Source organism: Amaranthus tricolor, chromosome 1, assembly GCF_026212465.1.
Source record: "Amaranthus tricolor cultivar Red isolate AtriRed21 chromosome 1, ASM2621246v1, whole genome shotgun sequence".
Taxonomy (NCBI): domain Eukaryota; kingdom Viridiplantae; phylum Streptophyta; class Magnoliopsida; order Caryophyllales; family Amaranthaceae; genus Amaranthus; species Amaranthus tricolor.
The window spans coordinates 42,454,495-42,470,755 of NC_080047.1; the positions used below are offsets into that span (position 1 = coordinate 42,454,495).

At 33.7% G+C, this 16,261-nt stretch overlaps 1 protein-coding gene across 1 annotated transcript; it reads right to left on the bottom strand.

Annotated features, from left to right (window-relative positions):
• Nucleotides 1-10,218: 10,218 nt before the first annotated feature.
• LOC130820573 (triacylglycerol lipase SDP1-like) lies at nucleotides 10,219-16,199 on the bottom strand. Its single transcript, XM_057686005.1, has 3 exons — nucleotides 13,602-16,199; nucleotides 12,420-12,563; nucleotides 10,219-11,898 (listed from the first exon to the last, which is right to left on the bottom strand). The coding sequence occupies exons 1-3, from the start codon at nucleotides 15,015-15,017 to the stop codon at nucleotides 10,954-10,956; spliced, it is 2,505 nt and encodes an 834-aa protein (XP_057541988.1). The 5' UTR covers nucleotides 15,018-16,199; the 3' UTR covers nucleotides 10,219-10,953.
• Between the last annotated feature and the right edge of the window lie 62 nt (nucleotides 16,200-16,261).

Here is a 16,261-nt window from a genome sequence, read left to right on the forward strand (position 1 = left end):
GATTTCTTTTCTTCTCGAGCACTTTACATACAGAGCTTGCAATCCTCAATTGTAATTTTTCCGTATCTTCTTCCATTTAAGTTTTTCTTACATCATTCTAGATTCCGTGTGCAACGAATGTAGTGTAATTCTTTGTATCTCATAACATATTTTCCGTTTATTCCCAAGCACCGTAGTAGGGAGGAAATGATGTTTTAGGAAAAAGTATCTCGCCTAGAATTAATATCAAGTTCAAACAAAATCTTCTTGTCACTTTGTTCGGGATTGAAGATCGGTTTCTCGGAGTTCTCGGTGATGTACATAAGCATGGTTCTTGATTGTCATACGTAATTTGTTTTCTTCTACAAACTTGTAACTTTATTTTATTGTTTATTTAATAAATAAAGTAAAATTTTACAACAATCTAAAACATCAGTTTCTTTGAATTAAGATATGACAAGTTTGTAGGCAATGAGTTTAGGAGATGGCAAAAGAAAATGCTTTTTCTCTTAACTACTTCAAAAGTTGCTTATGTGATTAGTACACCAAGGCCTAGTGAAAAGGAAGATGAGACTCCGGAGGACATTGGTGCTAGAAGTAAATGGGATGATGACGACTTTATCTGTAGGGGGCACATCCTTAATGGTATGAGTGATACTCTCTTCGATGTTTACCAAAATGCTGAATCCGCTCAAGAAATGTGGTCCTTACTTGAAACTAAGTATATGGCCGAAGATGCATCAAGCAAAAAGTTTCTTGTAAGTAATTTCAATAATTTTAAGTTTGATGATAATCACCCTATTATGGAACAATTTCATAAGCTACAAAGGTTGTATGATAATCTTAAGAGGCATGACATAAATATGGACGAACTCTTTGCTGTCTCTAGTATTATTGATAAATTACCACCATCATGGAAAGATGTTAGGAGTACCCTAAAGCACAAAAAGGAGGAAATCGATCTTACCCAACTTGCCACTCATCTTCTCATAGAAGTTGGGATCCGTGAGCAAGAGAAAGGGAAGGATCCATCCTCGATTTCTACTATTAACATGGTAGGAGAAAATTCAAACAAGTTTAAACTTGTGAAGAATAAGAAAAGGGGCTCGAGTTCTTTCAAAGGGAAATCTACTAATTTTTCCAAGAAACCTACGATTGGTGGGTGTTGGTTTTGCAGAAAACTGGGACATCGTAAGAAAGATTGTTTTCTTTTCAAGATAAAGAAAGGTAACAAGGGTGAGGCTTCTAATAGCCAAGATCCCGTGAATGAAGGTATTTCCTCACAAGCAATTAAGTTTAATTCTAATTTGAAATTAAATGGAACAAATTATAATATTTGTTGTGTGTAGGATGATGCATGGTACATCGATTTGGGTGCCTTTAGGCACGTTTGCATGGATAGGAGATGGTTCAAGACCTTTCACAAGTGTGATGGTGATGAGTTTCTCTATATGGGAAATAATTCAAGTATTCAAGTTCTTGGTAAAGGTTCAGTTGAACTGCATTTCACTTCGGGGAACCTTCTTACTTTGAAGGAAGTGATGTTTGCTCCTAAGATTGCAAGGAATTTAGTGTCGGGGCCGACCTTGAATCGTATGGGATATAAATTAGTATTCGAATCTGATCGATGTGTAATTAGTAGAGGTGGTGTATTTAGGAAGATGTTATTTGAATTGTAATTTATTTAAGCTTTCTATTAAGACATATTTAGATAATAGTTTATTTCATGTTTATGACAATAATGTAAATATGTATGAATTATGGCACAATAGACTATGTCATGTAAATTATGAAAGTATGAAATATATGGGTAAATTAGATTTTATTCCTATGTATGGCTTTGATAATCAAAAATGTAGTACTTGCATGTTAAATAAGATCACTAGCAATCCTTTAAAGAAAGTAGAAAGAACTTCTAATATTCTTGATTTAATTCATAGTGACTTGTGTGATTTCCATAGTACTCCATCTTTAGATAACAAAAGGTACTTGATCACTTTTATTGATGATTATTCTAGATTTTGTTATGTGTTTTTATTGCATTCTAAAGATGAGGCATTAAGCATGTTTAAAATCTTTAAGAATGAAGTTGAAGTACAATTGGATTCTAAGATCAAACGACTTAGAACGGATAAAGGAGGGGAATGTTATAACCCTAGTTATTTCCAAGAAATAGGAATTGTCCATGAAACTACGGCAGGTTATTCACCACAATCAAATGGTGTTGCCAAAAGGAAAAATCGAACATTACAAGAAATGGTTAACTCCATGTTATCCTACTTAGGATTGAGTGAAGGATTTTGGGGTGAAGTGATGTTGATTGCATGTCACATCCTTAACCGGGTTCCCACTAGAGGGAAGAAGGCTATTCCTTATGAACTTTGGTAGAAGAGAAAACCAAACTTGAATTATCTTCGAGTTTGGGGATGCAAGACAATTATAAGAGTGCCCGGTAATAAAAGGAAGAAACTCGGAGAAAGAGGTTTCAATTGCATCTTTGTTGGCTATGCACATCATAGTCATGCTTATAGGTTCTATGTAATGAGTACATATCGATTAATTCGATAATTGAGTCTAGAGATGCTATTTTTTATGAAACTCGATTTTTATCCTATGGTAGGCCTAAAGACCTACAAGTTAGTACCAATGTTCAAGAAATTGATGAAGATCAACTTGAATCTCAAAATGTTCCATCAAAGGATGAACATGTAGAGATTTTTCTTAGGAGAAGTAAGAGAGGAAGGATTGCCAAATCTTTTGGTCTAGATTTTAAAGTCCACTTAGTATAGGGTATAAGAGATTCTCTGTGTACATCCATACCTTATTGTTTAAATGTGGAGGACAATCCATCAACTTACGAAGAAGCAATATCTTCTCGTGATAAGGCTTTTTAAGAAGAAACCATTAGGATTCCATCATGGGGAATAACACTTGGGTCTTAACCAACCTACCTCCAAGTTGTACTCCACTTGGATGTAAATGGATATTTACAATTAAACGTAGACCTGATGGGTCCGTGGTTCGATTTAAAACAAGATTAGTGGTGCAAGACTTTAGACAAAAGAAGGGTATTGATTATTTCGATACTTATGCACCTGTTGCTAGAACTACTACTATTCGGCTCTTGATTGCCTTAGCTTCTATCCACAATTTTTTGATTCATCAAATGGATGTCAAAACGACATTCCTTTATGGTGATTTAGAGGAAGAAGTGTATATCCAACAACCCCAAGGGTTTGTTGTTAAAGGACAAAATAAAAAGGTGTGTAAATTGATTAAGTCTCTCTATGGACTTAAACAAGCACCAAAGCAGTGGAATCAAAAGTTTGATGACATCGTGTTGTCTTTTGGTTTTGTTGTCAATGAGGCCGATAAATGTGTTTGTAGCAAGTTCGAGGATAAAGGAAATGGGGTTATCATTTGTCTTTATGTTAATGACATGCTCATATTTGGTACAAGTATAGAGCAGGTGGAAATGACAAAGGAATTTTTGTCATTATCCTTTTCTATGAAGGATTTGGGAGAGGCTAACGTTATTTTAGGCATTAAGATAAAAAGACATAATAGAGGTCTTATGTTGAACCAATCTCATTATATTGAGAAGATTCTCAAACGGTATAATATGTTTGATAAATCTCTAGTTTCCACTCCCATGGATCCATGCAAGAAACTAGTACTTTATAAAGGAGAAGCTATTTTTCAATTGAAATACTCAAAGTTGAAATACTCAAAGATTATTGGATCCTTGATGTATACAATGACCTGTACAAGGCCAGATATAGCTTTTGCAGTGGGTCAATTAAGTAGGTTCACTCAAAAACCTGGTCCTACCCATTGAAGAGCTGTGAGAAGAGTACTTAGATACTTGATTAAAACAAAGGATTATGGTTTGTTTTATCGTGGAGATCCTCCTGTTTTGGAAGGATATTCTTATGCAACTTGGGCATCCAATAAAGAGGATAATTCTTCTACAAGTGGATGGGTGTTTATGTTTGGGGGAGGTGCCATCTCATGGGCTTCTAAGAAACAAACATGTGTTGCTGATTCTATGATGTGTTCTGAGTTTATTACTTTAGCATCTGCTAGCAAGGAAGCAGAATGGTTAAGAAATCTCATGTATGAGATCCCTCTGTTGGTTAAGCCAATTTCACCGATAGCTATCCATAATGATAGTGATTCGGCTTTGAACAGAGCGCATAGTTAAACATACAATGGTAAGTCAAGGCATATTGCACTAAGACATAGTCTTGTGCATGATCTTATCAAGGGAAGGGTCATTTCTATTGACTATGTTAATACTAAACTAAATATCGCGGATCAGTTTACTAAGCCATTGAGTAGGAATTCCTTTGAGTTTTCGGCTCAAGGAATTGGTTTATTATGCCCATATTCAACACCATGAGTGAAATCCAATTCAACGCTAGAAGAAACATCTAGTCTTGAATTCAATGTGGATTGATCGCTCATCAGATGTTGGGAAGCAATTTTGAGACCCTTTAATTTCTTTGTTTGTGATGTTAAATAACGAGGTAGTAGAGTAGTCCCTCGAGGTCTCAAACTTCTACAGTTCAAAAGGTCTCTAGATTGAGTGCTTTATTCACGAAAGCATGGTAATCAGGAGAAGCTACCTATATAAGTTCGGGGTTTGGCCGCCTCAACGAAATCAAGGGGCATACTTATGATTTTATTGAACTTATGAATAGATATGGACACATGGCCTTTAACGTGTCACAGATTTGAGTTTAATGAATTATTTTGTGTGTACTACTCCTTCAATTGGTTGGATATATCTGCTTAATTCAATCCGGAAGGACATTAAGGGATATGATCAATTGTAAAGATGTGTGGTACTAGGTGTCAATTCAATCCGGAAGGACATTGGCATTGATGCATGAAATGGGTTGGAGATTATGGATTGCGAAAGAAGAAAAGGATTATACACTCTAAACGGGGGAGGATTGTTGTCATTTGGAGCGTATAATGGTCATCGAAAATTATAATTATTTAAATTAAATAATTAATTTGAATAAATTAATTTGAGAATATCCCAAGTTGTAAAGTTTATGTTTTGAGCAAAAAGTAGTGTTCACGGATCGTGAAAGAACTTGCGGCTCGCGAGAAAGGAAGGAAAAGCTACTGTTTTGTGGAAACAGCAGGTCGTGGCTTGCGCGTTTGTAATAGGCTCAAATTTCTTAATCTTAATCTTCCGATTAATTATTCCAAAATTTTTTTTTCGAATTCCTAATCCTTTGGTTATCTAATTCAAATCACCTTTAAATCCTAAACCTTATTCCGTTTTGTAATTTCTTCCAAATATTAAACTTAAATATATATATATATATATATATATATATATATATATATATATATATATATATATATATATATATATATATATATATATATATATATATATATATATACTTATTTATTTATTTATTTATTTATTTATATTCTTAAATTTCTTTATAAGCACTAAAATATTATTTTATACTACGAAAAGTAAAATTTTAATATTATATTTACGGTTTTACTAAAACGTTACATTTCAATTTTGTTTCCTTAAACTAACTTTACTACTTATCATTTTAACCTTACAACTTTAATTTAATTATTTTATACCTAAAAATTAACTATATTTTTTTCTTATTAACTTTAAGTATAGTTTTAACCAAAATTTTTTAAGTAAATTATCATATTTTCATAATCAAACCTTAATCATACTTTCCCATTAATCTAAAATATTTCACTAGTATAAATTAGAACAAAAATTTGATGAACCAAAATCCTTTCTACATCAATCCATAATGTTCATCACTTACACAAGCTATCACCATTTTCTTACACAAGTTAACCTTCTTCTACACTCCAAACTCTTACACATCCACTTACACACTCCAACTCTTACACATTCACTTACACACTCTAAATCACTTACACAAGTTAACCTTCTTCTATACTCCTAACACTCTTTTTCATACAATCTTATGAACTAAAAAGTTGCCCAAAACCCAATATAAATACCCCTCTTTAGCCATGTGATCACTTGTAACCCCATCATCAAATCTTTCTACCATTCTTTCTTATATGTTCACTTCATTAACATCTTACTAACTTTATACCCTTTTTATTAGTTGAAGAATCAAATGAAGATGGAGCTTGATCTTATCACTTCTTAAGCCAATAATCATCAACTTTTAAAAAGTCAAGTATTATCTTTTGGAGCTTGGATATCATTTTCTTTTAGGTAATTGAAGATTTACTTCTTTGAAGCTTGGAGCCTTTAAGACATTCTCTTTTGGAGCTTATTTCTTTAAGTTCTTATTTTCCTATTATTATTCTCTTACATGGTTTAGCACCACCTTTGGAGGAAAATGGTACATATTTTTTTAAGTCTCTCGTTATGTGATATTTATTTATGGTTACTTGATAATATAAAAAGCATGATCAACATGATTTTTATTTTAATCATTTAAACTTTACATGGTTATATTAAAGTCATATCCAGTTTAGTGATATTTTCGTCAAAATAATAATACTTTTGGGACACTCTAAAAAAAGAGTTATAAATATGGAAATTCTTGATTAATATGATAATGTAGATATATATGAATTTTTTTATGTAAAATATTATTTTAAGTTTCATGTATGTTAGCTTTATGAACTTTTGCATTGAGAAAACACTTAAAAATAATATCTAGTGATGTTTTTGTGATGAAATCTTAATAGATAAAATTTATGCAAACTAGGAATTTTAAAAAGAGTATTTGATAAGTATTTTATAAAAGCTAAAAGTTAGGATATCATTTTAGATATGTTCCTTGAGTTTTACTTCATTAAAATAACGTTTAATTGAATTTTCGTTAAAAATAATTGTTCTAATAGGAAGAGATGTTGAATACTTAAGTATGAAAATAGCTAAGATAATATATTACTTTAGTTTAAAATAAGTTAAAGGTTTATTAATAAATTTGAAGAAAAAAAAAAGTTAAATAAGAAATAAATATTAAATGGGCTCTTCTTAACTTGTAACTTTTTGGCATACTACTATAACATGTTGAATCTCATGATGACCCCTGGGCAAATTGTTGTGGACCCTATAGACTTTAACTATTTTTTATATATATATCGATTTATGGCTAAAATGATTATATTAATTATTAAAATAATAATCATGAATTTTATTAGTTAAATAAACTTATCTCATTAAAATGATTCCAAATCATCTTGGTGTTTTGATAAATTTTTTATTTTGGGCTCAAGTAATTATAAAGAATTATTAATCAATTTATTGGTAAAATAGTCAAACTAATTTGTTGAAATGCTTAGCGTTGTTTCTTAAAAACTCATTTCATTTAAATTTTGGACCCTTAATAACTTGTCGAATTATTTTTCATAGTTATGATAGATTCATTTTACTATTTTACTTGGTTATTTGATAAAATACGTTATTAAATACTTAGAAATATTACCCTTAACTTTTATAATTATCTATGACATAATAATGACTTAGTTTAGCCTTGAAAATCTTAGTGTAGCTACGAAAGTTCATTATTTAATAAATATTAATTTATTAGATACTAGTAATTTGTTTCTATTAAAAGGGTAGAATTGTCAAAATTTTAAATAGAGAAAGTTTGACTTATAAGAATGTAGATTATTTCGGTTTAGAGTCTTGTTTGATATTGCATGATATTGATTGTATGACTCTAATAGTAAGGTAACGTCGAACCATGAACCGGCATGTAAAATCCCGGCGTCCATGTTAGCTGGCACGTAAAATGCGGTGTCAGACAGGGTGTCCGAGAAAAACCATCCTGTGAAGTCTCGAGCATAACAGTATTGAGAGGAGTGACGACTCCCACCACAGTTAGGATTTAGGACTACGGTCCTCACCTAACCAGACCCTTACATATATCAGTTGTCATTATTGTCGTGATCTTGTGATGTGCTATGATGGTAAAGTTATGAGGCTTAATTGAACTTGATTAAATAAGCTTTAAGGTTACCAAGTATTTAGTAGCAGTAATGAACTTCTGCAAGTATTGAGAATGTAACTTAATGGTTTAGTAAAGGTCAATAATGAGTAATAACCTTCTATATTGTGCTTGATGATTATTTTGTAAGCATGATTTAACTATCGCATCATAAGCTTGTTGAGGAGATTGTACTTAGCTTTATCGCTAACCGATTTAATCGGCTGTCATCCATATTATGAATGACAGTATTTTGCAGGAAAATTTAGCTCAGGTTTCGATCCAGGCCGCAACTTTAATTATTCTATCGAGGACTTAGCTACATTGATTTTACTTGATGACTATATTGTACTTATGTTTTTTTATCGTATTTAAGCAAACATTATGTTATATTTTCTCAGTTGTAAGATTTTTTTTTTAAATTATGTTTTGAACGGTTTTAGTTTAATTGATTTTTAGCAGTTCGGCATTTTACACTTCCGCATTATTTATCTTAAGTACAATTATTAATGTTAATTATGTATCGAGAGTGCCGCTCCTGCTACAGCGTTACGCACTGTTTTGCGGATTCTTCTTTGCAAAGTAAGTTTATCTGTTTGTTAGTTATAATGTAACTACCAACGATTAAATATAGTTTTATTAACCAGATATATTGGGATGGTTTGGTTCAAAGACGATATTAGTTCGTGAATCAATCTTGTATTTCATGGAGTAATATGTTGCTTCGTGAAAAGGTGTAAGCTATTCTATAAATATAGAAGGCTTGTGTGGTTATTTTTGGAGAAGCAAATTCTGATTTCTTTTCTTCTCGAGCACTTTACATAGAGAACTTGCAATCCTCGATTGTAATTTTTCCGTATCTTCTTCCATTTAAGTTTTCCTTACATCGTTATAGATTCTGTGTGCTAGGAATTTAGTGTAATTTTTTGTATCTCAGAACATATTTCCGGTTTATTCCCAAGCACCGTAGTAGGGAGGAAATGATGTTTTAGTTTAGAGCATCTCGCCTAGAATTAATATCAAGTTCAAACAAAATCTTCTTGTTAATTTGTTGGGGATCGAAGATCAGTTTCTCGGAGTTCTCGGTGGTGTACATAAGCATGGTTCTTGATTGTCATATGTAATTTGTTTTCTTCTACAAACTTGTAACTTTATTTTATTATTTATTTAATAAATAAAGTAACATTTTACGACAGATATGCTTTAAAAAGGGAAGAACATCAATCTTGGAAGGAAATTCATTCGCTACCCGTTTTGCTCGACCAACCAAACTTACATCTTTTCACCAATTCTCATTCAAAACGGTTATAAAACAGTCGTAAATTAGACTAGTACCTTAATGGTGTTTTGGGTGGGTCATATGTAGAGTTTCTAAGAAAGTGTATCATTTCTTACATAGAAATACTTTGAGTACAAAACGTACTATTGTACAATGTCCACCAATGATCCAATCTTTAAAAAGATATTTTAAACTAGAGGTATTCATTCGGATCGGGTGTTTTGTATCGGTTTAAAATTAAATCTTGTGTTCATATTAATATTTACATGATTTTAAATTCATTTTGTAGTAGAATCAAAGTCAAATCCAACTACAAAAATATCAAATTGTCAAGTTTATTTTAAATACCTTTACATACATTTTCTTGGTAAAGATAAATCATAGCTTTTTCCTTGGCATTGCAACATAAAAGATGGTGTTGGTTTGAAATTGCGAGTAATCCTTTTCATTTTATTGCGCTACCTTCACATGCTTCAATTATCAATTTGGTCGACTACCTTATACCACCATATATACATGTAATTCATATTAAACACATTAACCACGTGTAAGCTCACCTTACCACATTTACTATGAATAATCTCTACTATTGATTATTTCTTAATAATCCAACCTTTATATATTTTTTGCTTATAGAATCCATCTTTACACTTTAACCGACTACTGTAGATCTAACCTTACTCCTCTTTGGTTGGATTATTTAGAAATAATCAATAATTAGCATTATTCACAGCATAAGAGCAATAGGTGTAATTATTCTAGACATTTTTTCCTAAATTGAAAGACATGCATTATTATTTCACTCGTGAACATGTATTAAGTTGCAAATTGCATAAATTATATTAAAAATTAAGGTTTGTTTATAACAAAAGGGATTTTTTTTTTCATGTTATAAGGCTTTATTCTCTAGGAATCCTTGTCCAAGTATTTCTTGTCACCCCTCTAAAACCACCTAAAAAAATATTTTATGTCCGATTAAATTGTTATATTTACTGTAAAAAACTCTTACATTGAAATATAAATGTAACAAATTCAATGAAACAGAGAGTAACAATTTGAAATGGAGTTAGAATTTTCTTATCGATTGTTGTTCACCCGGATTTTGGGTTAATGTGTGCCTTCACTATGCAAATTCTGCTTCGTTTTAGGAGCAGTTGATTCAGGTTCAAGTCAGATTCGGTTCAACTTTAACCAAGCCGTATACATGTTGAGTAGATGGTTGATGGTTTCTTCACCTTAAACACACCAACTGCAAGTCGGAGAGAAAGACTTAGAGATCACTCGAGTCTGGACTTGGTAGTTTGCACTTTAGCTCTAAAAAAGAAGGGAACGGGGGAGCAAGCACAATCCTTAATTGGAGAGTAACAAAAAAAGATCAGTTCAAATTTTTAAAACAAGAGTTATGTTCATAAAAGCTTAAATAGGCAACATAAGTTCATATAAACAAATTAAAATGAACATGCCCGCTTAGGCGATAACGCATATGGACATATATATAACTAAGAGGGTTTATTCATTGTCATTTGTACACAGTTAGCCCAAATATCTTCACAAACTTGCAAAGAAAAACAAAAACATAGAGTTTGGGCAGGGTGGGAAAGAAGGCAGACTAATAACATCATCACAATGAGGTCGCGATCGTTGGAGGATATTTCTTGATGAATCTTATATTTACACGAATGAAAGATGGAATGGCAAGTTCAGCCTAAATGGACAGTACTAATTAGCAGTCTGCCCATTTTGTTCTTCTGACATAGAATAAGAATCAACATTGCTAGAGTTCTTTTCATCATCATGTTCAGATTCTGAGCTCGCATCAGTTTCTCTTTCAGGGAATTCAAGCTGCACACACTCACCAGGAAGGTTAGGCATGTTCGTTAAGCTCTCAGAGTCGTTACTCTGCCCTGAAATTGGGAGTTCTTCCTTTCTAATGACGTTAAATACTATGCCGTTTTGGACTCTCTCTGTCTGTAAAAAATCTCCTTCAGAAACAGTAATACTAGATCCAGTTATCCCTCGGCTTCCAGACTCTGCAATCTCGAAGTTTCTATCAGGTATTGCCCCCCTCGATTCCCTGCTTACTGTTTGCATTACAACAGAATTAAGATGTTCTGTCAAACTTTGCTTTGCTTCAACATCCATGTCCAAACCCTGAATAAAGTCGATAAGCATATTAGCAGATGCAGTCCTCATGAGGGGTCCACCAGATCGTGTCCAAGTGTTCAGATCAATAGTTTCAGGCTCACTATCAGTGCCATCATGCTTGTTCCGGAGTGTTCTATGATGACGGTTTGAAGATGGTCCACTCACTACAGAACTTGCAGCTTGCTGCAAGGATGCTGCTTCAGTGAGTGCTTCTTCATCAAGAGACCCTGTTGAGTTCTCTCGTGCAATACAGTTCCATGAAGGTATTCTTCTCGAAGCACTGAACCTAACACCAGTGTTGGAGAGAGTTTGAGCCTGGGTCTGAGAAGCAGCAGCAGCACGCTGAGCACTCCGCTTCAGTCTACGCATATGGCTAAGAATTGCCGCACACTCATCTAGAGCAAGCTCAATAGCACAATTGGCTTTTATAGCAGAAAGCTTCTCCCATGTACATCTTCTACCTTGGTTCGCGGCCTTCTGGAGTTCTCCATATGAGGGGTTTTGGATAATTTTTGAGTACTGGAAATTGAAGGATAATAAAGATGGTAGAATTACGTAAGAATAAATAGTTTTAGGCATATACCATTAACCATATACTACCCTTAAGGCTACATATTAGAAGCTGAAATTGCAATCAAGGGTCAATCGGGAAGCAACCTTTTTGTTATTACAAAGGTTAGGTTGCGTACATCCAATCCCTCCCAACCCCATTTAAGCGAGAACCACTTGGCATAGGAGAGATGACATGTTATTTATTTATCAGCAAAACAAGTTTAGCAAGTTTGAGCATGAGAAGTTTACTAAGAGACTCAAAATTAGTGGTATAGAGATATTCACAGTACTGATTAGTGTCACATGATTTGCTAATCTCCTCACGGATTGAAAAAAGCAAATTATGGTCAGTTTTGAGTTAAATTTGAGCCATTATGAGCGAAATTGTGAATTCAAAAGGCATAAGAGTTGACGAATTATAGTACACTAGTACCGACACAATGACACTCAAACATAATATCAAAAGCCGAAATTTGTTTACAACATACCTGAGCAAGAGTGGCAGGCATCACTATAGTGACATCACCCTCCCAAGCCTGAGCAAACAATTTGACAATCCCTCCCATGGGAAAACCTAGTTCCAATATCTGGTTGCATCTGTGCTTCACTTCCATCTCAGCCAAATCAGCAAGCTTCAAATTACGGTGCGAGTTAATATTAGTTCCTTGCTACCAAGTTTAAAGAAAAGCATGCACACATGACAACAAATGGCATTCACAAAAACATAATCAGAGTGTCAAACAAATACTATCACCAAAATCTAATGTGCAGGCTTGCAGCAGAAGCTAGTATAATGAGAATACAAGCCGGACTTCATGATATTCTTCTCTAAAGCAGCCATATGAACTGGAAACTCAGTCATAGCTAATGGGGTGAAAATTATGAAGAGAAATTGATAAAACTTTGGATTAGTAGACAATCTGAAAGATAACAAATTACAACAAAGATTAAATTACTGGTAAGATGGTGAAAACCGAAATCCTATTATCATTTTTTCACTTACGAGTTTCGAGTGAACTCTCACTCAAAAGCTATACGAAAACTACAATTGACACTTCATTTGCATAAACCGTTCCTGTTTCTCTAACCCTATATTTCTTCTACTAAATTAGAATTCCTCTTCCCCCAACTAATGTTTGCCTGCGGGCTGCAGCTCCAAACCACTCTATAACCCCATACAATAGTTCCCTGCACATAAATGAACTATGATTCAGTTTCGGAAATTCATAGTTTCTGTTTCCGTCTCCACATATCTTCTCCTGATTTCTCCTCAAGTCCCAACCCAAGAAAGTTAGTCTGAGCAAGTTATCTTTGTTCATACTTGATCAGCTATAAAAGTTATCCCAATTACTTGTGAAACTTCTGATAAATCCTCCACACGCCAATAAACTCAGCTACTATCTCACTCATTGTCCCTTTTGGAAGTTTTAAATTCCAACTCCAATAAATTTTGTTCAATTTTATAGCAAGTAGTAAGTCATTACAATATAGTCCATTATAATTCGAAACCAAAGAAATACAAATCTTCAGCCCCATCAAATAAGGGATGGTGATTCTAACAATCATAGATAATATAAAAAATGAAAATTAGTCAATTGAGTCAACAAAAGGCAAAAAGGATTCATTAGTCTATACAAAAATCCAACTTTCGTAAGTTGAGAGTATTATACCTTGGCAGCAAAGTTGCCTCCACAAGCTCTCACAAATCCTTTCAACCTCAGCAAGGGTGAAATATGAGGGTTTGCTTGACTTACAATAAAGTGATTAACATTGAACAACTCTTTTAACTGCATCATGGGTAGATCACTCTCCAAGCTACCATCTCTCCACCTACGTGCAGGAGTTGTGCCTTCCTCAGGACCAAGATGGAATGGGGGATGATAAGGCACAAGTTCACCAGTCCTATCTTTGGCCATCAATTCCTGGGCCTCAAAAAGGCCAGGAAAGGCACAAGAAGCTGTCACGGCACTCCATATAACAGCATGAGGCGAGGTCAAGTAGTTTAGGCAACGAGGAGGCTCGTGTTTCCTAGGAGAGCATACAGTTATACCAAGAATTCTCCCAGTCATGTCATAGGCCTCTTGAAAAGTCATATTACTTGTGAGATTCCTCAACAACATCTGCAGCTGCCGAATCTCATGAACTGCTCCCTGTGTCATAACCCTCTTAACAATCGTAAAAATACCCCCCATTTGGTCAAAAAACTTTAAAGAATGCCAAGAATCCTCAAAGAAACTTTGAAGCTCAGGCCAAGACCTAGTAGCAACAATGGAGCACATGATAGATCCTACACTAGATCCAGCAATTATCCGAGGCAGAAGTTTATGATCCACCAATGTTTTCACAACACCAACATGGAAGGATCCAAGAGATGCACCACCACTTAAAAGCAAAGCTGTTCTACCAAAAGCATGTCTCGTCTCATGCATGAATGCAAGCTTCTCTTCCAAAGGGAGTTCTTCCGAATCAAAATCACAAACCATTCTCAATTGTGTGGTGACTTCATCAATGTACTCCTTGATAAGTTTGGGAACTTGAAGCCTTCCCTTATGAAGCTCAGGGCTACACATATTACCGAGATTTCTAATTAGATCTGCCCTCATACAAAAGATAATATCTCTCAATGACCCTTCCTGACGACGTTGCCTCAACTCTTGAAGCTTATTTCTCACAAGTTCTTCGTCATAAAATTCTGCTTCATTTATTTTTGGACTTTCTTTCTCCAACATCTTTGCTGCATGAGCCCATTCCTCATAAGTAGGTGCTGTTCTCATCACATTCCTCCAAAATTTCCTCTTATAAGCAATCTCAGCTGTCCTTTTAACATTTGTATATCGCTTAAGTACAAATGCAATAATTGTTACCATTGCTAATATACCCTGAGGATTCCGAGGATGAAACCACGAAAAAACCGGGCCAACATAACCTCGAAATCCTTGCATGAACCCCATCAAAGCATGAACCATTTCATGCCAAAAATGAGACATGGACCTACAGAATAGTATCCTGAATGCGATTGTCCGACCAACAATTGAGGTCGGTCCAATGGAGAATAAATCAACAATGGCTTCATTACTTATATCCATTACTTAAATAAATCACCAATAACTTAGTTTGTCTCTCCACAAAAATATGCTAAAAACCCAACAATACACAAACTACTACTGTTATGATCTCTGCAACAGCCAACATCAAATCTAAACCAAGTTTCAAAATACCAATTCTTCCAATAAAAGGTTCAATCTTTTATCAATCTCTAGTAATAATCAGAAAACAAACCAAAAGGTATACGCATTCTATCAACAATAAGCTCATGATTCTCCTTATTACTCAAATCAGCTCATGAATTCTCCTAATAATCAACACAATCACAAGCAAGTTTATACCAACAAATGAAACTAAACAGAAGTAATCAGATAAGAAACCAACACATGATGAAAAGAATTGCCAACCTCCAAAATTGACCAAACCCCAGGACAAAATGCCTTCTATAAGGATGACCCCATTAACGAATTACTGCTTTTTGCAGGAAATGAACAGGGAAGAAAGAAAGAAAAATCTAATCTTTTTGTTTTTGATGGTAAGTAAAATCTAATCTTGATAGGAATGAAGAACAGGAATAAAAATATAAAAAATGGGTATGTTAAAAACTTACAATAACACAAGAAGAGGGTTGAACAATTAAATTAATATGAGCAAGAAACAGAAGTTTTAAAACATTGAAAAAAATGAATAAAATAACATAGTACTAGTTATTCAACAGAATACTGATGTAGATCACAGTCAGAATACAAGTTTTACATAAAGTATTTGGATTTGGATTTGGATGTGCAAATTAGACGGATGAGTCACAAAAAGACTTTTCCTTTGTTTTATTCTTGTGATTCTGGGTGTTTTTTCTGGAAAAAATAAAATTACTGGAAGATGAATTGATCCCAAGAATTTGGTGATAGAGTGAATAAATTTGACATCAGATACACGTGGATAAGATCATAAGAAGATGATGTTCTTACGAATAAACAAACTCTGAATTTTGAGATAATAGAAGATTTCGAGTTCTTGACTTCTTGTCCCCGCATTTCCAAATGTCAACATGAAATGTCCCACAAGGCATTACAACTAGAGCTGACAAGGGTCGATTTTTAAAATTTTAATCAGAAATCAAGTAAGTTCATGTTCATCTAACAAAAGATGGTTCTAACTTCTAAGTTGGACTACTTAATATTTCTACGGTTCTACTAGACTTAAAGTAGTTATGCAAATTCTCAAATTTGATGATCTTAAAGTGAAATCATTCATATTGAGCTAACCATATATTTATTTATAGTAT